The following is a 23,642-nucleotide window of genomic DNA, read 5'->3' as shown; positions in this document are numbered from 1 at the left end:
ACTTGTTAGAAACTCTCCTGTTTTGAATGGAAATCTGTCTCCTTACAAAATCCACCCATTTGTCTACTTCTACCCTCTGAGGCCACACAGAACATGCCTGCTCTTTTCCATATGGCAACCCTCCAGGCACCAGAAGAGAACCTTCCTTCCCTGGCAGGTCTTCTCTTCCCAAGAGATGATGCCCTTCCAGGCCTTCCAGGATCCAGAGACCTGCCTCAGGGTCCGCATCTGTCTGGCTCCCTCTTCTAGACCCTCTTCTGTCACCTAAAAGTTCCTATTCGGCAGAGAGACTGTAATGCCATAGCCTAGCTTTCCTGCTGGGCTGAAACAGTTTCCAGAAATTCTGGAAATTTGTTATGGTTGTGGCTGCCAAGACCACAAAACCCAGAATCCAATCTCCCACTGAGCAGCCCAAGAACATGTTCAAATCATCCTCTGGCTGGATAGTATCCTGGGGTCCTTGAGATGAATCATGAGTTTCTCTCATTGTTGCTGTTGGCCGCCCCCCTCGCCCCCAGGTCAATGGGTGGTGGGACAGACGCCACTCCTAATGATGCCCTTTGCCCTGAGTGTAGAACCCTGAAGGTGAAGGCAGCATTGAACATCCCATCACAGGATTATGACTATGCTCACTTGACAGAAAGTGAGACAAGACCAGTGAGGTCCTGAGCATCTGCCTCACGATTTCCAGCGAAGGGTCATCTGCAAGTGCTTGACCTCCAGATCCCTGTCCTAGAGTTAACTCAAGGACCCCACCCTCAACCATCTAAGTCATCTCAGCCTGGCCAGCAGCCTTGCTCTGACCAACCCTGCTCCGTGCAACATCCACACTTCCACTGAGTGCGCCTCCTCTAAATCACCACAGCACTTGTTGTGTCAACATACAGTCCCCATCATCATCCCTATCACTTTCTACCTTAGGACAGGGCTCTATCTGTATGCCTCTGCTTTGTCTCCCAACTGGGAGCTCCTTGAAAGAAGCCCATGCGTCTTATTTAGTTGTGTCTCCACTCCTAGCATGGAACCTGACACAAAGTAGGCACTCATGTAGGACAGGTGAGGTTGAAATAAACTGATCCCTTGGCTTTACTTTGTCAACACTTACATACCTCCATTGAGAAAGGTGGGAATTGTGCACCTCTCCCTCTGGGTGGGAGTCAGGAGAGACCACCACATCTCTGTCCTATCTGTTTCACCATCTACATCACAATGGAGTGACCTGTGAGTGGTGAGCTAGGCTGCTCAAAGCATGGAGGTCCTCCATTTGATCCTTTTCTAAGTCCATGAGCTCTGCATCTCTTGGCCGGAGAACGTGCTCCCAACTCCAGCATCTAACCAGCCTGTCTTGCAGATGGAAACTGGGGAGAAGGACCCAGCTAGACTGGGGAAAACCCATCCCACCCTCAGTAATTGCAAAAGGGCAGCAGGTTTATTATGACTCTGATTAGCCTCAGCAGCAAATTGTTCCATGGCTATTTTCATCATCCTCAGGAAAGGGGGCTTAGCTTACTCTGTGCAAACCACAGCACAGAGCTCCAGGGAGGGCCAGTGTGATGTACAAGTCACACAATGATGTGGGAAAAATCAGAAGCCGCTGGGAGCAGGTAGGTCTCTGCTCCTGGACTCAGAGATTTCCCAAGATCACATAATGTCATCATAAATCCCATTCAACCTCCAAGTTGACTAAGCCAACATCTCATCCCACATGAAATGGGCAATGCTGCCTAGAGTTGTGCTGGTCTGAAAGACCAGCCAGCTTCCTCCTTCGTGGTTTCCATGGTGACAGGGGCAGTGTTTGGGCTTATGACTGTGGAAATGAAGAGCAGAGGCTCCAGCTCTCAGGTTCCCATCTGCTCTTGTTCCCTACACACCTCCCGCTGCATCCTTGAAGGCCAGACGAGGGAAGGGTGCTCTTACCTGCTAAGATGAAGATGCCCACAAGAATCAGGAAGACCAGAAGGTAGAGCCCAAGGACAGCATGCTTCAGGGCTGACAGGGAGCCCAGCTGAGTGCAGCAGCCTCCTGCTCGTCGTTTGTGGCATGGACCTAGACAACAAGGGTAGGAAGAGGAGGGGAAAATAAAACACTTGAAAACCCCACGGTGGTTTTATTTTTCTTTTGGTCTCATCTCTCCTGATGCATGGAGATGTTCACATGGAACCTCTCACACACCTTCTGCACATCTGTAATGCAGCTGTAACAATGGGGAGCTTTCCAGAACATGACAAGCTTTTGAGCTTCTGGCTCTCCTCCCACCTTCTGCATTCAGAAACAAGCCAGACAGGCACGCCCGCAGCTCACGTGCCCAACAAACCCACCCTTCTGGAGCCCATCCAAGCAACAGCGAACGCTCAGATAGGCTGGAATATGTGTCCTGTACAAAGCATCATTGTCCCATGGGACCCAGAGAATACAGAGAAAATTTAAAACAGGGGTTGCAAAGTTTAACTTCTACAGTGGCCAGGAAGGGATGGAAATGAGCAAAGTGGGCCATGTGGGCCTGGGGAACCGAACAGCACATGCCCACTGTGGAAGAGGCTGTGATGTAGGAGTAAGGGCCAGGTGTTGCCAGACACAGAATTTGCAAGACAAGCCAGAAGCGACAGAAGTTGACAACAACTAATAATAATAATAAAAGACAAAAAACTTACAAAACACTAGGGAGTGTAAACAAAACACGCTTACATGCCAGATCTGACCACCAGTTAGCAACCACAGGTTTAGATTAACAGGAAGACAGAGTAACTTCATTCTGTGAAACTAACAAGGCTCACCGGCTTCTGGCCAATACGGAACAGCAAAATATCAGTGCTCTACTGGACCTCATGGATCTTTTAGTCAAACCCCTTCAGTTTACAGATGAAGGATGCCAGATGTTAGTGGCAAATCCTAGGTGAGGGTGCGGGTACCCTGACCCCTGGTCATCGTTCACCTGGACTCCTCCTTTGAGGCAGCCTTCTCGGATGGCCTGTGCGGAAGCCGGGAAGCCACTAACCTCCAACTGCTATGTCAACTGACAGTGGAAAGAAGAGATGCTGTCCTGCCCTGACTCCCAGCAGGGCAGGTAGGAATTGGTAAAGGGCATTTTTTTCAAAACATGCATGCACCTATTATGCTTATTCTCCCTCTCCTGTGAGAGACAATGTTGCTAACTAACTGGAGTGTGCTAGACGTGGAGGAAGATGTAGGAGCAGGAAAAGGTTGAAATAACTGATATTCCAAAATGTTTTTTATTATTTATTTTTAAATTTTTACAATTTTTTTTCAAAGATTTTATTTATCTGAGAGAGAGAGAGAACATGAGGAAAGGGGAAGGAGGGAGAAGTAGACTCCCTCCTGAGCAAGGAGCCCGATGTGGGGACTCGATCCCAGGACTGTGGGATCATGACCTGAGCTGAAGGCAGATACTTAACTGACTAAGCCACGCAGGTGCCCCTCCGAAACGTTTTTAAAGTTGGCGTGATGTTTGTAATTCCTTTGGGTTTGCAAGCGAGGTGCCTCAGGGGCTACTCATTACCTCTCAGGTACCATGACCACCTCTGGGGCCTTTGGGAGGTTTGGTTACCGGGAGGGAGAGGATGGGTGACCACATTGGTGTCCTGGCTCCCCAGGGGTAGTGTTGAGTAAAGAACATTTTCCCACTCATTTACTCTATTTCACTGAAAATACTGCTGCTAAAACAGCTAAGTAGAACTATTACATAATGATTCCATAAAACAGCAGGTACAATTTGGAGCAAGTTGTTAAAGAAATACGAAGTCAAACACCATTCTCATCAACCCTCAACTGTTCGCAAATTTTGAAAAGTTAACCCGCTTTTCCACTTAGACTTGAGCAGAGTATATCTTTCTAACTTCTCCTAAGTCTCCTTTCCCAGGATGTTCTATCCTTTGTACACAATAGAATCTGAAGGCTTCTCGTTGCATTTCACCTTTTTTTGTTGTTGTCCTCATGAGAGCTGCTCGCTCCCTGGTTGCAACTTAGTAGAGACAAGGTTATTTTCCTAGAGAGTCCAAATGGTAGGCACCACACAAATACGAGTTCTTGTTATCCTGACAGTTGTCCCAGCTCTCCTGCTCTATGCCCTGCTTCCTCTTGAGATGGTGACAGTGCTCCTGATGACAGTGGTCACCTAACTGCCTAAAAGGGTCAGAAGATGCCCACGCTGAAATGCCATTATCCTGATGTTTATCCCAAACCAATCTTGGGCTCTTCCTTCACTGCCTTTGTTGGGGCAAACTGCAATGGTAAAGCCCTATTTTTTTCCCATCAAGAAAGAATACTTCCCTTCCCCTTTATTTGAGGCTTCTGTTTAACAGCCAGCACCCACCAGTGATAGGTCCCTTCATCAACTAATGCACAACACAGGCTTTCTTCTCAGAGAGCTTCATTTTTTTTTGTTTTGTTTTATTTTTTTAGCAAGACTCAGCTTTGTACATTAAACAAAATCTGCCTTCAGTAGAACATATAAAAATTTCAAACAGAGGTTTTCCACAAATGCATTAGACAAGCAGGACATGAATGATCCTGGCAAGATGGCTAGAGAAATGTGATTATAAGGGGAAAAAAGACAATTTAGGGGAAAGACAAGTTACTAAGTCTGCTTAAAACACATTTACTGACTTTTTAATTTAATGTGGCAACAACATGTTAGCTGGGTAAACCATTCAAATTATTTAGGCTTAGTGGAAGATTAAAAACACTCCAAAATGATACAGTCAGTAAAACCAAGGCAAAAAGTATGTTCACCTATTTGTAAAAAAAAAAAAAAAGAAGAAGAAGAAGAAGAAAAGAAAAATGAAAAAACATGGAGGACATTCACATGCGTATTACTAAGTGAAAGAAGCCAACCTGAAAAGGCTCCATGCTTTATGATTCTACCTGACATTCTGGAAAAGGCAGGGGTTAGAGGGGAGGAGGGATGACTAGGAGCACACAGGATTTTTAGGGTGGTGAAACTACTCCATATTATACTATAATGATGGATACATATCATTGTCTGTTTGTCTAAACCCACTGAATACATAACACCAAGGGTGAATCCTATTGTAGACTATGGACTTGGGGTGATAGTGATGTGTCAATGTAAGTTCATCAATTCTAACAAATGTACCACGCTGGTGGGGGATATTGTTATTGAGGGAGGCTGTGCATGTGGGGAGGCAGGGAGTATATGGGAATGCTCTGTACTTCCCACTTAATTTTGCTGTAAACCTAAAACCACTATGAAAAATAAAGTCTATTTAAAAAAAGTAGAAGCGTTGACTTATGGCTTATTGGGGTAAAAACTTTCCTAGGCATTTACTGACCACCCACTCTCAATTGCCCTACTGTGGTAACCAGCCTTCAGGATGGCCCCCAATGATCCCTGTCCCCTTATGTAGTCTCCTTCTGCACTGCACCAGGAGTTGGTTGGTGTGACCCTTAGAAGTGACAGCATGTCACTTCTGAGATTACACAAAAGACACATTGGCTTCTCCTTACTCACTTTCTCTCTCTTCAAACATCCATTCAGGGGGAAGCTGGGGAGGGGGACCCTATGAAGAGGCTACTTGGTAAGGAACTGAGGCCTTCAGCCTACAGCCACGTGAGTGAGCCTGGGAGCAGATCCACCAGCCATATCAAGCCTCCAGATAACCACACTCTGGCCAAGATCTTGCCAGCAGTCTCATGAGAGACCATGGGCCAGAACGAAGCTAAGCTGCTCCCAGATTCCTGCCAGATTATATTATATGTAAACACATATATATGTAAACATTTAATTTTGATCTGAAAAAGTAACCAAAACCTTGGCTTTCCTTGTACACCCATGCCTTCCTCAGAAACTGGGAAGATAACAAATCTTTGTTGCTTTAAGCTGCTAAGTTTGGGGGCAACTTGTTATGCAGCAACAGATCGCTAATACACTTACGACAGACACTTTAAAGGGCAAAGACAACAAGCTGCATGAGGGAGAGACAGTGTCGGCCTGTTTGCCTTCACCTTCCCAGTTCCTAGCCCAGTGCCTGGCATGTAGTAGGCATTCAGAATATTTGTTGAATGAGGAATTAAAATACGGCCGCAGCCCTTCAGAGGCTCACATCTGAGGGGAAGAAGACACATCAACAGGCATCGGTTACGCAGGTGTGAATGAAACCGGTATGGAATAGAGAGATGGCACAACTACAGTGTTTCGTGGCAGAGAACGTGATTCATTCTGTGTCAGGAAGTGGTTCCCAGAGCACGCATGAAGAAGGTGGCCACTCAGCAGGGCTGAGAAGGACAGGCCTTCCTAGATGAGCTAGAATCCACTATTGCTCCCGTCAGCATCGTCGTCTGATTTACGGCTACTATAAATTTGGGAAAACTGTGACTTTAAGACAAAGACTTTCTTCCTCCATGTGAGAACAGTTATGAGCAAAGCAGCAGGCAAAGCTGTTAGTTATTAAACATAACTGTTGTTTGCAGACATGGTCGCACACAAGACCAGATCGAGGGAGGAAATGGCACACACACAAAACAAACAAACAAAAAACTCTTCCAAGATCCAGGGGAATCAAGCAAAAGGTTTTTCCATCTTGCAGTGGCCTCCCGAAGTGAGGGTGGCTTCGCAGGAGATCAGAAAACCAAGAAAAGGGGGCTTGGGGAGGGCAAGGCCAGTGACTCCAAGGAAAAAAATAGAAACTAAAAAATAAATGCAAAGTGACTTGCAGAGCTGGCCCCCCAGTACCAGGCTGGAAGATGTTGTTTATCTCAGCATGGGGCCTATGGCTTCCTGATCAGCTGGAAGCAGATAGATGGTTTCCCCACCTCCAGACATTCTGTCTGCATGTAGCCTGCACAATTTTGCCACAGCCCAGTATCTCTGGGTTATTATTTAATTTGTTGCTCATTTTTTTTTAACCTTAACTTATATGAGAAGGAAATTTGATATCACTGTAAGTGGACAATTAGTATCTTCCTATTACACATTAAAATAAATCCCTAGCTATTAAAATCACAAATTTATACCTGTATATCATTTAAAGTCCTCTTGAGTATGACTGTACTGTATATAGCCACATTCTGAGAAACACTGACTTCAGTGAGAGTAATTAAATCACAATACAACAACCAACGGCAAGACGAAAATGGTTTCATTTATAGAGAAGGAGATTTCATTTATAGAGAAGCAAAACCAAACTTTTTAGAATTTCAAGATTAAGAATATTCTAGGGGTGCCTGGGTGGCTCAGTTGGTTAAGCGGCTGACTCTTGATTTTGGCTCAGGTCATGATCTCAGGATCCTGGGATTAAACCCTGCATTGGGCTCCCGGCTCAGCACGGAGTCTGCTTGAGGACTCTCCCTCTCCCTCTGCCCCTCCCCCCGGCTTGCATTATTTCTCTCTCTCTCTCAAATAAATCTTAAAAGAACAAAGAATCCTCTAGAAGGTAGAACATTAGGGATTAGGTGCCACTGAAAGAAAGATGTCAGAGCCTTACGTGCATTGCTAGCACTAACCTTATTATTCACAATTGTCTATTTACACTTGTTTGCCAACGTGTCTAAAAAGTCCTCTGGGGGCAAGGTGTGTGTCAATGACCACACTCTACCCATCAACCAGCCCACAGCAGAACCACCATATGGTTCTTTGCAGGAATGGAGACATGTGTAAGGCATTTATTTTTGCTGCAAAGATCCTGTCTTACATTTGTCTTATGCGAATAGTTGATACATTTCTGTTGGCTGTGAAAACATATTTTTGAGCAAAATTTTGGTCTTAAAATTAAATTAAACAAAATCTTGGCTTTCCTTGCTCACCCATGACATCAGATTGCCACATAGTACCCATATAGGTAAACTGTGGGAGCAATTCATGAGGGTTGAACTGACGCTAACCCTGGCTGAGTAGTACAATCATGCACGGAACTTCTTAGCCATCCTGGGGCCTGAGCCCCACCCCTGGGCCTTCTGATTCTGATTCCAGATGAAATCACACATCTATGGCACAGAGATACACAGTTCTGGAGTAAGGCATTTGTCATATCAAAAGAGAATATGAAGACACATTCTTGGAAAATCCATGAAAAGCCTCACTATTATAAGAGCTTAGTTTAGATTTTTAATTTTGATTCCTTTTTTTAAAGATTTTTATTTATTTATTCATGAGAGACAGAGAGAGAGGCAGAAGCAGAAGCAGGCTCCCAAGGAGCAGGGTACCCAATGCAGGACTCGATCCCAGGACTCTGGGATCATAACCTGAGCTGAAGGCAGACGCTTAACCATCTGAGCCACCCAGGTGCCCTTTTGATTCTTTTTTAATAAGACACATTCAAATGAGGTTCTCCCAAACAACTTTATTATTCCCAGGTTAAAATTGTGAAGGGTTCCTTTTAATCATGGGAACCAGAGTCTCTCCGCCCCCACCCCCACCCCAAAGAGTTTGGGCTACAGTACTGTCTGTTGAGGATGGGGGGTGCATGGGAGCAAGGGTTAAAGAACAGAAAAGGAAAATTTATCTCTAAGCCACTCAACCCCGACAGCTGAGCTGAGAATGCCCAGGGAGACAGTCCCTGGTGTCAGGGACACACTATGGTGGGAGCCTTGGCAACTCTGATTCCCCGTTTCCTCACATGCTCATTGGGGGGAAAGCATGAGTTTGGGGCTCTGTAGAGGTAGGTTCAAAGCCTGCCTCTGTCTCGTGTTAACTGTGAGACACGGGAAAACATTCTGCATTATCCCCATCATCAGTTTAGCCTTTCCTTGAAAAAAATAAGTTTTCAATTTCCTTAATAAGTTTAGAGCATTCGGGGAGTTCTCTGTTTGAATTTATTTCCCTCCCATTAAAAAAAAATACAAACTGATTAAAAATGAGTATTTACTTCTTTCCAAAGAACTGGGTTCTAAATAACAGAAAACAGGATGCAAGTGATTCAATGGTCACTACTTCTGTTTTGGTCACCTACTTCTATTTTACCAACAAGAAACAGTCATCTCATCTTCCTTTTGTTCTCTTTGGTCCCACAGCTCATAATAGTAGGTGGAAATAAGGGTTGATTGCTGGGAGGGACCTCCGGGACTCATCTCATCCAAGGATCTTGTCAAAACCACCCAAGGCTGACTTCATCATCCTCACTCTGGTTACTCACCACTCACATTGTTCATTGTAATAGGCAGCCCCAAATAACCTCTGTCTTTGACGCTGCCGTTCCTTTCTGGCTTTAATGGGCACCACTGTTTACTTTCCTTAGGTAAAGGGAAGAGGGGGGTGTGAGGCCGAGACACGGAGGAGGAGAGCCATGCACCTGCACTTGAACCTGACCTAAGTCTGGGAGGGTCCTGAACCACCTGCTGCGTGACAGTGAGCAAGTCACCCATGCCCGATGGTACCACAGACCTGGGCCCCCGAGGCACAGGACCCAGTGAGGGTGACCCTCAAAGGTGACCACGGTCTTCTGCATGATCAGATGAGTCTGGGACTTTCACGGCCGTTTCTAGGAAAGGGAGCCGGGTGGAAGGCAGGATGACCAGAGCTAATTCAGTTTAGATGTTGTGATGATCTAGAACAGTTTCTTCTGGTACCTCTGGAGATATCTTGTAATTTTGTAATGTCCCTGCAGTATTTGTTATTCTTCTCAGCCCCTATCTATTTCCCAAGTTACTCTGCATAAAAATTCTTGAAAACAATCAAGGACTTGTGTGCTTATTTTCAGCAGGAGGAAGGGACTCTGGCTGGGGTGCGTATTATTTTGCAGCTGGGCTGCTGAATGGAGCGAGAAAGCCAGGAGGGAGGGGAGATGAGGGCAGTCAAGGTGAGCTGGTGGGTCACGGGGACCCAGGAGGAAGGGAGGGGCCGTGGAGTCCCCAGGAAGCAGACAGAAGCCAGTAGAAGACACCCAAACATGGCAGTGCATGGATTGGAAGAAATGCCGTCAATGCAGTCACTCAAACAGCGGGCTCAGGGTTCTGCCTAAAGTCAGGCCAAAAAGACACTCCTCCTACAGAGTGGTCCTCGGTCCCTCTCGAAAAGATTCCCAATTCTTCTCCTGGCCCCTTGTCAGAGGAAATAAATCATCTGATGATGTGTTTGCAATGTGGGAGCCAGGGCTCGGCTCCGTTCAGTTTTAAGTCACTACTCTTCCCAGGTCGCCAGTGGAACCTCCCTCCCATTGCCTGATCGCCTTGGTCTGGTGAATTGGTCCAGCCTCAGGGCAGGAATGGATACCTTTAACACCCCCTGTCTCATTCCCCCAACGCCCCCAGTTGAGTTGGGAGGGCCATCTGGGTGTCTGGTTTGGAAGAGGAAGGCCAAGATCCCAACCCATGCCACCTGTACGGGCCTGAGCTGGAAGTGTCTGTGAAGCCGACAGGCTCAGCAGCCTCCAGCTCTGTGGCCTCTGCCGGAAAACAGAGCTGGCTGAGCCACAGAAGGGGGTTCAGTGGATCTGAGTGAAGACGATGGACCTCAGATCCATTGACCCTTTGTCACCTGGTAAGGCCTGGAACGAGCAACAGTTATCATGCATAGAGCTTTGTTGGGGAACTGGCCAATTATGGTGCAGGTAATAATCTGAATAGAATTGTATCCATAAATCAATTAAGAAAAATACAAATTTGCCGAGGGACAGCGCCCGGAGACCAGCACCTGTAATTCATTTCTGTATCCCACAGGTCTTGGCCTATAGAGCAGGTGCTCAATTAACATCTATTGGCTGTGGTTAAATGAGGCTAATAAACTAAAGGCAGATTTACTGGGTACCCCAAATTTAGGCTTTTGTAATTTGTAATTTGTAATAACCATGTTTTCTGGTTTCTGTATTTGATACTTAAACATCTTGGGGCCTTGCTGACTCTGGAGATTGCCCCTTCCAGGGATCTTATAAAGAAACTTATAAAGAAACTCGCCTGCAAGCAAGCCTTTCATGTGCAGACCACCCAGTCAACGGCCCATATGACCACTACCTCCTTTACCACTTCGTCCCTCCAGGCCACTATCCACATGCCCTTTCAGCCCAGGGCCAGGTATCAGACAACCAGAGACAGCCGTAGGTCCCAGAGTCCGCTGAAATTATTCAAGCTATTGCATCCCAAGCTTGCTCACTGCCTCACCCACCCAACCCCCTCCCGTGGCATGGGGTGCTGTGAGCAATAAACTGTCTTTTTTTTTTAAAGAGTTATTTCTTTTTAATTTTTTTTTAAAGAGAGAGAGCAAGCAGATGGGGAGGGCAAAGGGAGAGGTGGGGAGAATCTTAAGCAGACTTCATGCTCAGCTTGGAGCCTGATGTGGGGCTCCATCTCCCAATCCTGAGATCATGAGCTGAGCTGAAATCAAGAGTCGGACGCTTAAACGACTGAGAGCCATCCAGGCCCCCACAAACCACCTGTTCAATGGCCGTCCTCCCCTGACCTGTTGGCCTCACCATACGTGAATAATAATAAAGCCTACATTTTATTTTAATTTTTTAAAGATTTTATTTATTTATTTAACAGAGAGAGACAGAGAGAGAGCACAAGAAGGCAGAAGGAGAGGGAAAAGCAGGCTTCTCACTGAGCAGGGAGCCCGATGTGGCGCTTGATCCCAGGACCCTCAGATCATAACCTGAGCTGAAGGCAGACGCTTAACCGACTGAGACACCCAGGCTCCCCAAAGCCTACATTTTAAAATTGCTTTGGAACCTCCAACAATAAGTCACAACAGAATAACAGCTGCTATCCCACCAGGCACCTATTCTGGGCTAGGTGCTTAGATAACATTAATTCTAAGCACAACAACAATCACAAAGACAGGTATTATTACTTCTGTTTTATAGATGATACAGTTGAGCCTCAGAAAGGTTAGGTTATTGACCCAAAGTGGCAGGGCTGCGGGGCGCCTGGGTGGCTCAGTCTGTTAAGCGTCTGCCTTCAGCTCAGGTCATGATTCCAGGGTCCTGGGATTGAGCCCCACATCGGGCTCCCTGCTCACCTGGAAGCCTGCTTCTCTCTCTCCCTCTGACCCTCTCCCAACTCATGCTCTCTCTCACTCTCGTGCTCATTCTCTTTCTCTCTCTCTGATAAAATGTTAAAAAAAAAAAAAAGTGGCAGGGCTGGGATGTTTCAGCCTTGCCAAAAGGAGGAGATGTGAGGTCCAGGATTGGGGTCCTGGTGTGCATGATGGGGAAGTTAGGGAAAGGAACCCAAGGACAGTTTATTCGTTCATTCAGCCACCATTTCTTTTTTTTTTATTTTTATTGTTATGTTAATCACCATACATTACATCATTAGTTCTTGATGTAGTGTTCCATGATTCATTGTTTGTGCATAACACCCAGTGCTCCATGCAGAACGTGCCCTCTTTAATACCCATCACCAGGCTAACCCATCCCCCCACCCCTCTCCCCTCTAGAACCCTCAGTTTGTTTTTCAGAGTCCATCCTCTCTCATGGTTCATCTCCCCCTCCGACTTACTCCCCTTCATTCTTCCCCTCCTGCTATCTTCTTCTTTTTCTTTTTTCTTAACATATGTTGCATTATTTGTTTCAGAAGTACAGATCTGTGATTCAACAGTCTTGCACAATTCACAGCGCTCACCATAACACATACCCTCCCCAATGTCTATCACCCAGCCACCCCATCCCTCCCACCCCCCTCAGCCACCATTTCTTGAGCAAGATGTAGTGGCTAAGACTGCCGATTCCCGGACTCCATCTGCATGAACCAATTAGTCTGGCCATGGAAAGGGAAGCTCTCTGTCCCTCAGCTAGCCCGTGCCAAGACTGATGACAAGAGCATGCAGGAGAACATGAAGAGCGTGCAGGAGAACCCCGTGGCTGTCTGCCTTATCTCAGCTTTACCCCAACAGAGGAACTGCAACCAGGGAGCTTGTGGTAGGACTGATCCCCCAACCACTCAATTCACCTTGGTATCCAGGTGCTGTTCCATTTCTGGGTTTCCTTCAGTGATGGAATTTTGCCCCTCAAAAAAAAAGGTGCGTCACCTCCTAGAATCTAGGATCTAAACTAGCCACAAACACAACGTTGGAGCTTTGAAAACTTATCCAGAAATAGAGTAGTGAGAACACCCATTTTTTAATTCCTGACCACAAAACAGAACTCCTTTACCAGGAGGACCATCTGCAGAGGGCAGGGAAAGGGCACGTTCAACAAGCCAAAGATCCCAGAGGCGGCCCTGGGCATCTGCAAGGCAGGAGGGCACGCTCTTCTCATGTCCACATCCAACCACTGGCAAGACAGCTCCCTTCTCATCTTTATCCATCAACGCCCTTCGGGGACCCCCAATATAAACCTACATGTTAAAAGCAACTCCCCCTGGACACCCTGGAAATGCTTAACATACTTCAGATGTTACATTTACATCTTAAGAGATGTCCTTAGGTCACAGCTACGGGGTCATCATAACTCTGCAGGGAAGAAATGAATTCCCACACTTGGCAGAGTATACAGAGATTGAACAGGACTGGACGACCAAGAGGCTGAAATACAACTCACTGGGCAAGGGGGACAAGGTCAAGCTCACTTTCACTTGTGGACAAACCATGAGATCACCTTCCAACAGAGACACTTTTTAAGAGCGAACTGTGCAGAAGGAGAGGGCATAGACCAAGACCGTTTGTGCAAACTGGAGTGTATGGCCCTCACCGGGAAAGCTTGTCCTCAGTTTCCCTTGCCCTTAGTAATTCTCTTCAGTCTGCCCCTCCTGATCTGATTGCTGACATCAGCCCCCTTTGGGTCTCTAGTATGTTCTCTTTTCCTAGTCCCTCCTCCATCAGTTAGATTCCTTGTGCTCCCCAAGGTGACAGGTGGATGATAGAAACTAACCCACACCCAGGTGTCAGAAGAGGCCTGCAGCCAGCCCCTTCCCAGCAGCCTCTTCTCTTAACAGCACTTTCTAAAGACAAGGCACTTGGAACATCTTGGGTTTCTTGGCTTGAATGGATCTCAAGCCAGAAAGCAGGAAGTGGGAAGGCCGGGGAGCACAAAGGCTTCAGGACACTGCGTGGAGGCTGGGACCATGACACGCCCCCATCAGCTCTGTGAGCCTTAGGTTAACCAGCAACCACGTGTGGAGCTGGGCCCCGTCCTCACAGCTGTGTTTATATCTTTCAAACCCCATGGCGGAATCTGCACGTGGAGGGTAGACTCCAGGCCAGAAGTCCCAAGAGGTAGTGGGGGCAGGCGTGCTTTGGAGAGCGGGGCACTTATCCAACCCGAGGTCTGCCCTGAGATTCATGTCCCAGGCTTCCCTCTGAAGCCATTTAAGACCCTGTCCCCGTGCTCTTGTCCAAGCCTCTTTGCATTTATATCTATTTCCTGCCAGTGTCACCTCTTGGAATAATTCATTCCATCTGTCTCCTGCGTCACTGCCATTATTCCCACGGCCCCACCCTGGCTTCGTCCTCACCCAGAATGTCTCCACCTCCGAAACCTTAAACTCCCAAGAATCCACACTCCTAGCCCTCGCTGCCACCAGCACGGCTCTTGATCTTACGGGGGCCCCAAGGCCTGGCGCGGGAGGGAACGGGTTGAGCTGCGCAGAGGGGTGGGGTTTAAGGACCAGACAAGCCGGCTCATTTCAATCGAGGCCCCGCCTCTGACTGGCTGGGTGACCTTGGGCAACTGACCTCACCGAAGACTTCACCTTCTCATCCACAAACTGGGGATAATTATATATACTGAGGTTGAATGGAGACATATACTGAGGCCCTGAGCACAAGTGCCTGCCTGTGCCACGTGCCCACCCAAGGGGAGCCCCCGTATGATCACTCCGTTATGATCACTTCTCACCACCCTGCTACAGGCCCCGCCACGTCCCCTGGCTTCCCCTGACTTTCTCGCCTCCACAAGAGCCAAAATGAACTCCAAAGCTCCTGATGCTGCAGGACAAAGCCCCCCAACCCCTGCCCACACACCACCCGGGTGGGCAGAGAGGTTGCCCTAGGGCTCTGTGTGCTCCTGGCAAGAACCCTCCTACAAACACAGCCTCACCATCCATTTCTGCCCTAACACCAGCATGACCAGTCTCACTGAGTCCTGGATCTTGGCTTCCAGCAGCCCCACAGAAGCCCCAGAACCCTCAGGACTCCCCATCACCCACAAAAACCCCCAAACAGCCTTTTTTATCCTCCTTTGACCGTTTCCCTGCCCAGTTACTGAAACCTTCCCACGGTGCAGCCGTTGGACCTCCCAGCCGGTCATCTAAAAAAATCTCTAATTTTGTCAACCTCTGGTCTGAACATTTCGTTCACTTTCTTCTTTTTGTTTTCATTGAAACCTGTTTCCCTTGCCTTCCCAATGTGGCTTTCTCCCTCCCCTTCTCATACAACTGGACTAAGGGTGCAGTAGGTATTTTTCTTTGCTCCTCGCTGCTATTTCCAGAACGTTCTCTCTCTCTTCTCTCCTCCCCATCTTGGACTCTCACATCGCAACTGCACACTTCTCATTGCTAAGGGACATCTGCTCACCCTTCCCCTCTCTGTGCTCACTCTCGCTCTCTCTCAGTCTCCATTTCAAACTCCTCCTGACCTTTCCTCTCTTGATTTCAACCTCCACCCTGACGCACTTGAAATGTGGGCCAAACTGAGCCGGGCTTAAAATGCAAAATACACACTGGATTGAGAAGGCTCAGCATGGAAAAAAAAATAGAAATACTTCAATCGTTTTTTTATAGTGATTACATATCAAAATGATAATATTTTGGATATGTTAGAGCAAATAAAATATATTACCGTATCTAAATGAGTTTCATCTGTGTCTCCACGTTTTTGTGTGGCTACTAGAAAGTTTAAAATTGCAGATGTGGCTCACATTCCGTTTCTATTGGTTTTATCAATAATTGAAACCCTTTCTTAATCCCCATTTCAAATGTCCTGGGTAATTACCACCTCTCCCGTCTTCCTGAGGGGGGCTCCCTCGAGAACTCTGACTCTGGTACTGCCTGACTGCACCCTGGACCCTTCCCCCCTCCCCTCGCCCCCCACCCCCTGTCTCTCCACTCCCCCCTCAGTCCTTCCTTCCCTCCTTGTCCCATTTACATTCCATGATTTGCGCTCCTCACTTGCTAGACACACCCTCAATCCCCTGCCCCTCTCTGGCATCTCACACTTGGCAAAACTAAATCTGGTTAGAGCTAACTCTGCGTGCGACTCTGCATTTCCATCCACATAGCTGAGCATAGCCGGAAACGGAAACCCATGCCACCATGCTTGCTGGGCTGGCTTAAAGCTCATGACCACTAGACCCATCCAGGAGGCTTGCTACCTGTTCCTAGGCCAACCATACACTCATCCCTGGACACCTGTCTCATCCCTCGTCCTCCATCTTTGCTTTCCCAGTTGAAAAAACAGAAGCAATAAGAAGAGAGCTTTCCTCAGGTGCACCTGGGTGGCTCAGTTGGTTGAGCGTCTGCCTTCGGCTCAGGTCATGATCCCAGGGTCCTGGGATTGAGCCCCGCATCGGGCTCCCTGCTCTGCGGGGAGTCTGGTTCTCCCTCTGACCCTCTTCCTTCTCATGCTCTCTACCTCTCTCTCTCTCAAATAAATAAATAAAATCTTTAAAAAAAAAAGAAAAGAACCTTCCTTAAACTCCCCCCATACTGTAACCACTGGGGTCCAGGCCCTAGCACTTTGCCTTCCCTTTGGTCACTGGAGTCAAAGCATCTGTGCTCTTGCCTGAGCCAACACCCCTGACTCACATCAGATTCCTTCTCGTACTTACTCAAGGACATAATTCCAGCACATCTACTTAGCCAGTGTTTCCCTCTGCACAGTATCACTCCATCAGCATAAACCATACTCTTTCTTCCATCTTAAAATAAACATCTTTCTTGACCTCCATTCCCCTCCATTTCTCTGTCCTCTTGAACAGCAGAACTTCTTGAAAGAATCGTAGGTACCCACTGCATGCGATTCTTCTCCTCCTGTTCTGTTCTGGACCCACTCCATTTAGCCTCCTCCCTTCCTCGAAAGCAGAGTCTGCATTGTGTCCTCACCCTCTCTCTCAAGACAGACCTAATCCACTGCACTCTGGCTTCTCTCCCACTCCACTGAAGTGGCCCAGCAGAGGTAATTGCTGGAAAATCGAATGTCCTACTACAGCTAGAGTGACCATCTTAAAATGGAAATCAGACCTTATCCTTTCGCTACTTTGAAACCCTTTGCTGGCTTCCTATTGCGTCTAGAGACCCAAATTCCTATGTATGCTACAGAAGACCTTCCGTGACTTGGCTTTAGCTTCAATATAATTAAGAGTGTGGGCTGTAGAGTCAGTTAATCCCGACTCCAATCACTATATATTGAATGTTTGTATCCCCCCCAAATTCATATGTTGCAGCCAACATGATGATAATTGGAGGTAAGGCCTGTGGGAGGTGATCAGGTCATGAGGGCAGAGTCATGAATGGGATCCGTGCTCTCACAGAAGAGACCACAGATAGCCCCCCTCCCCTTCCACTATGTTAGGACAATGAGAGGGTGGCCATCTATGAAGAGGCCAGCTAAGAGGGTCTTCACCAGACACGGAATCTGCCTTGAACTTGGACCTCTCACCCCCAGAACTGTGAGAAACAAATGTCTGTTGTTTATAGGCCACCCAGTCTGTGGTATTGCCATAGCAGCCCCACTGAACAAAGACACCATTCCCTCCTAACTGTGAGCTCAGGCGTTACCAGGTCTCTGAGCCTTGGTGTCCTCAGATATCACTTGGCTCTAATAACAGGACTCATTTCACTGGTTGATGTAAGGATCAGATGAGCTCACACTTGTCAAATGCTTAGAGCAGTGCCTGGCCTAGCAGAGCTCAAAAAGTGAACATTCAGGGCCTCCTACCACTGTCCCTCCACAGCCCGAGCTCTGTGCTACCTCCCTTGACCGGGAAACCCTTCTCTGCCCTTTCTAGCAGGCATACTGCTGTCTGCCCTTCCACATTTCACTCTAGCAGCTATTCCTGCAGGATGCCTTCCTTCCTCCCCAAGGCAGACTTAGGGCTCCTTCTTCTCCCCTCTATTTATACTTTGCACCCAATTCCATTAGAGCATGAATCAAATCATAATGCAGGACTGGTCTACCTGTCTGTGTCTTCAGGGGACTTCAAGTCCCTTGAGGGCAGGAACCATGACCTTTTATTTCTGCATGCACCAGCAGCACCATAAAACCTGCCATCTTAGGATGAAAGAAGTCACTGTTGCTTTTGTCTTAGACTCACCTCTTTAAGCATTCCTTCACCTGGTACTTATAGATTTGGTGAACAAGAATATGTTGCATTCATTCAACATTCATTCAACAAGCAATGGTACCTGACATATGCAAGACACAGTGCTAGGTGTTGGGAATATTAAGATGAATTCAAGGCAGACAGCATCTGCACTCAAGGGGCTTATGGTCCAGAGGGACTCAAGTGCACACAGCTGCAGCACAGTGTGAATGGAGGGGCTGACAAGGACCAAGAAGGCCAGGCCAAAGGCCTGGGAAAGAGACAGAGAGAAGCCAGGGCTTCTAGACTCAGGGGCCAGCAATCATGCTGTTTATTGTCTGACACCAGGAATCAACACCAGATAAACTTGGGAACGAGGTAGGAATGAAGCTCACCATCCTGGAGACTGAGAACAGAGAATGTGGAGGAAGTAGGGTGCCTTGGACAGGCCCCAGGGTGGAAGAAGACAAATAGAGGGATGCAACCAAACTTCTCCTAAGATCAAACATGGATGGAGTTCTCGGTATATATCGGGCACTGTTACAAGGACTTGATGTGGAATAACTCAGGTAACCCTTATAATAACCCTGAGTCGGGGGCTATTAGCTCATTGTCTAGAGGAGGGGAAGCTGAGGCTAAGGAGGGGTGCACGGCTTCCCAGCCAGCACGCAGCAGCGCTGGAGTTGGAATCCAGCCTGTCTGGCTCCAGAGCGTGGTTTCACCACCCTGCAATGCCATCCCCGCAATGGAGAAGACAAGACCATTAAAGATGTTAAGTTTGGATTAGGTACCTGGGGAGAGCGAGGCTATATGTGCTCTGCACCAACCGCGTGGTCCAAACCCTGAGTGTCTTTCCCACCGGATTACCTCTAGGTAAGTAAACTTTGCATGTGGATTGATGTTGTGCTGGTCTACCGTGGGCAGAGCAGGGAAGGGCAGGGGACAGGCTAACCACAGTGACAGTGAAATGACAAGAGGGCAGGGCCATGTCTCATGCCTCCTGGCACCTCTCCCTGCACATAGCTAGTGCAAAGGCCCTGTAGGGGGCCTGCAAATCACCTTTCTTATTGAAAGATGAGGATGAAAAAATGAGTGAATGAATGAAAGAATGAGCAAGGGAATGGAGGCCAGGAACCACCTGAGCAGGGTCCCTGGGTGGGGAGAAGTGGGTGATGTGATGAGGAACAGCCATGCCCTGACTCAGTACCTCTCCACTCAGGGCATCTCCTGCAGCTCCCTTCCCACGTATGGAGCTGCTGACCCCACAGACCTCCTCCCAGCACCCCTACTCTGGAGTGTGCCAGGCCAGGGGACAGGTCAGCGCCATTCCCCTCAGAGCCATCCTCACTGCCCTCACTCCCTAGAGTAATGCTACATGAAACATGCCGTAGTTAAGGGGCTGGGGGCTTGGGTGAAGGAAGGCACAGAAGCTCCTTTTGTGCCCCCTTATGTCGGGATCCCTTGGGGCCTCTGAGCTGCTCTCACTCTTCCCTCCACAAGACACCAGCCTCCACCCACGGACAATGAAACCCATCCCTTGGTTCTTCTGGTGGCAAACCTCCGGAAGGCCCTTCGGAGCCTCCTGCCTCTGATCAGGGTAGGGAATGGATAGACTCACACATGCCCCAGAACCAGCAGCCCGCGGGATCTAGAACATTTCTTATAGATTCTGCTATCTGGGGACAAGGACTAAAAGACTTTGTTTGATTTCCCTGAAAATCTAGGCTTCACAAGGGAGCCCACTAACCCAAACTCTGCTTTCTTTAGCAGAAGGTGAGAACCAGCCTTAAGATACCCTGAGAAGTGATGCGGGTGTTTCCTGGGAGACCCTGGGGGCCCGCAATTGCTCCTGACCTCCTCCTCTATTGCTCTCCTTCTTCCTCACTTCCCCAGGATTTACAAGGGACTCCCCAAAGGGCAGGGAAGTGAAATGTGTATCGAGAGTCTACTGTGCACAAGGTGCTTTACGTGGGTTATGTCACCTGATTCTCCCATGGCTTTTGTGAGGTAACATTATTCCCATTTTGTAGATGGGGACACTGAGGATTAGAAAGTCAAGGCCCCAGGGAAACAGATGGCCCAGTCAAAATAAGACACTTTACAGGATTTAATCAAGGAATATGTGCAAAGTGTGGCTAGGGTGTGAAATGCCCACCAAGGCTAGAGTGGTGCCATCTGGATGTGACCACCCCCAGCCCCCAGGGTCAAGGAGGGGAACAGTTGCTGGAACCTGGAAGGAAAAAACCGTGTGGAGAGGATGGCTTATAAGGGGCTGTGACCTTGGGTGGAGGGACACAGGCAGCCCGAGATGACCCCTTAAGGCAGGACCTGGGAGAATAAATATTCAACCCTCCCTGTCTTCCATCCTTCTACCTCCTGCCAGGGCCGCTCCCCAGTGGCCAACCCAGTGAGGCAGAGAGTGGGGTGAAGGGTAGCCTGTGGGAATGGGGGAGGGGGGGCAAACACAAGACACCCTTGCACCGAGCCCAGACCGGCCAAACTGCAATGTCCAGGCTCTTGTCACCTCCCCAGGCTGTTCCCCATCTCACAGAGGGGCAGTCCATTGGGCAAGAGAGACCCAGGACCCAGCCTGGCCACCCGGTGACCACGACCACGGACGGATGGAGCAGCGCTTTGCTCTGTGCTCTTGGGCACACCCCCGAGAGCACCACGGTGCCGCAACCTTTAATACCTCAGCTCTCCTCCGGCTCCAGTGCCTGATTCTCTAACCTGTAGAGGGCGGTGACCCTCAGCAAGGAGGCCCCAGCCAGACCCGCCCAGGAAACCCACTCCTGACCTTGGGCGGCTGCCCAGCAGCCCTGAGCTGCGCCAAGATGAACCAGGGCGATCTGATTGATGAGAAGGCAGATGAGGGGGTTCCCCGAGGAGTATAATTTAATTTTATGGGGAAGGAATGCCGGAGCGGGGGGCTCGGGCCCTACACTCAGCAAGCAGCCTGGCTGCAGGCGCGGGGCGCAGCCCGGAACATGTGTAACTCATTACCTCCGCGAGCCTCCCATTTGCGGCCGCTGGATGACGCCGTGAGCGTGGTGGAGTGTCTGAGGCTGCGGGGTGAGCATGACTATAATATTTTTCTGACACTAACACCTCTCTCTGGCCCTCAGGAAGGACCGTGGAGGAGCCAGGCCCAGCCAAACACCACCCACACCCCGTCCTCCGCCTTCTCCCCCTCCTGGCGTCAGACCCAAGAGGCCTACAGCTACGCAGGCAGGAAAAGAAAGGCCACACGGAGGGGCGGGGGTGGGGGGGGTGGGGGGGGAAGGTGAGAGCAGAGGGGAAGAGGGAGTGAAGGGGGGGAGAGGGGCAAGCGGGTCCAGCTGGCCCCCATTTGGGTTACTGTTCAAAGGGAGGTAGAAGTGATCGAGGAGGTCATAGGAGGCTGGGCTCAGGGACCTTGGAGGTCGCCTTCTGCCATCAGCCCTTCCATGCAATTCCAGCAAGACAGTTGGAAAGGAAGCTATTCCCCCTGGTGGCACAGAGGGGAGGCCGCCCTGCCCTTGGGGCCTACCCATCAACAGGGGGCTCCGATGGGGATGCTGACAGCTCAGACCCAAGGGAGGAGGCAGGGTCCTGAGACATGGCCCAACAAGGGGTGCGGGGAGGGGGGAGGTCCCAAGATGTGGGGGAGCAGGGGCTGTGGGCGCGCGCCCTGCAGGATGTGGGGTTGCACCATGCAGGAGCTGGGCGAGATGGCCTCTTATGGAGGGGACAGAGGAACCAAGGCAGGTAACAGCTCCCCCCCCTCACCTGCTACAGGAGAAAGAAGGGGAGAGATAAAGACAGGGTAGGAGGGAAAGAGAAGACAAGTTAGGAAAGGAGGGGGGAGGGGGAGGGACAGGAGGGGAAGAGGATTCTCAGTGCCTCATCTCTGAAATAAGTTTACGCCCTCATGTCTGTGAAGTCCCACCCGCAGTCAAGTCTGAGTTACACCTTAATATCTATGCTGCATTTTTGCAACTTTGCTTCCCCAGATCCTAATAACCCCAGGGCCAATTGGAGACACCACCTCCCCCGCCCCCATCTCCTTTCCTTCAAGGGGAAAATCCTGGAAGGGACTCGGAGCCCCTGCAAGGCCTACCAGAGGTTACCGGTTTAAATCTACTCAGGGCCCATGCGGCGGCTCGGGCCTCCCTCCCTTTCCCCATCTCTGTCCACCCTCTGCTTTCCCATCAGCCTCCCTCTCCCCCCCACAGCCCTTCCTCTCCCTCTCCAGGTACACTCTCCAGAGATGAGGATCAAAGAACAAAATCCTGGGGAAACAGATCCAATCTGGCTTGAATTTCCCCAAGTCAGAGCTCACTGGTTTCCTCCTAGAAATGAAAGGGAAGGGGGAAAAAGTCAAACCAGAAACCCACGAGCTTAGATGGCTGATTTCATCTCAACACTCCGGTCTCTCTGGGTTCCTCATGCCGACCCCCCACCCAATGGCTGGAGGCCAGATCCCTGAAGAGTGGGGGAGACCAGGCAATTTAGAGATCAGGCTTAGAATGTATTTGTTTTGCCACCTTAAGATTTCAAGAACCCAGTGTCCATTCATTCATTCATTCATTCATCCAATAAGTAATTAGTGAGCACCTACTATGTGCAAAGACCAGGTCTGTTTTGATGCACAGAATTCTAGAACTGGACAGAACCTCACAGAGACCTCCCCTCTGCCCTGCCCCCATTTGGCACACATGGAGGCCCAGAGAGGGATGTGACCCGGTCAGGTCACATGGCCCTGGAGGGCTAAGTCAGCCTCCACCCCACATCTTCCAACTTGTGTCTGCACTTCAGGGGTGCCAGGCCTCAGGGGACCCCTGAGGACTTTTATTGGCAGGGCTCTAAAATTGTCCTCTGATCGGATCTCCTCCCCGCTGGGGGGCCTGGAAGGTACGGTGGCTGAGACTACTGTTATTTTCAGTCCTTCTGGTCCAAATGGTCTTTTAAAACCTGGGGTGCAGAAAAAGAGACAGCAAGATGATGTAAGGGGTATGAGGCCTGGTGACACTTCGCACCCTTGGCCTCTCCCTGCCCTGGGGTTCCTGCCCTGCCCCGACTGGCACCCCAGGCTGGCCCTGGTGGTCCTCCAGCCTCCCCCACTGTTCTGTACCCCAGTTCTTTCTGGCCAAGCCAGTCCTCTTTTCTGAGGGGCTGGTAGGGAGAAGGCGGGATCAAGGGCGTGAAAACCAGCTTGGCCTCTGCTGACGTGGGAGTACTGAGCACTGGCCAGTGACCCAGGGTTCCCAGGCAGCAGTAACCTGACAGGAACACTGGCCCGGCTTGGTGCGACATAGCTGGTGACACCTTTCCCTACCCTCCTCTTCCCTTACAAAATTGTGTTCAGTCTTTAAAGTCTTTTCTGCAAAAGCTTCTCCTAACTTCAGTATAGTAGTCCCCCCTTACCCATGGGGGATACTCCCAAGACCCCCAGTGGATGCCCAAAGCCACGGAGAGTACCACACCCTATATGTACTATGTTTTTTTCCCTATATATAC

The 23,642-nt window shown here is 49.2% G+C and overlaps 1 protein-coding gene across 3 annotated transcripts in view; it reads right to left on the bottom strand.

Annotated features, from left to right (window-relative positions):
- SCARA5 (scavenger receptor class A member 5) overlaps nt 1–23,642 on the bottom strand; it is a 124,825-nt gene that overhangs the window by 94,382 nt on the left and 6,801 nt on the right. For all 3 annotated transcript variants that reach the window (XM_027600041.1, XM_027600040.1, XM_035726378.1), the window contains one exon: nt 1,918–2,046. In XM_027600041.1, the coding sequence (XP_027455842.1) occupies nt 1,918–2,046 (129 nt within the window). The remainder of the gene's footprint in view (nt 1–1,917; nt 2,047–23,642) is intronic.

Source organism: Zalophus californianus, chromosome 2, assembly GCF_009762305.2.
Source record: "Zalophus californianus isolate mZalCal1 chromosome 2, mZalCal1.pri.v2, whole genome shotgun sequence".
Lineage (NCBI taxonomy): Eukaryota > Metazoa > Chordata > Mammalia > Carnivora > Otariidae > Zalophus > Zalophus californianus.
The sequence above is the reverse complement of the archived record's forward strand: the minus strand, read 5'-3'. Positions and strand labels throughout refer to the sequence as shown.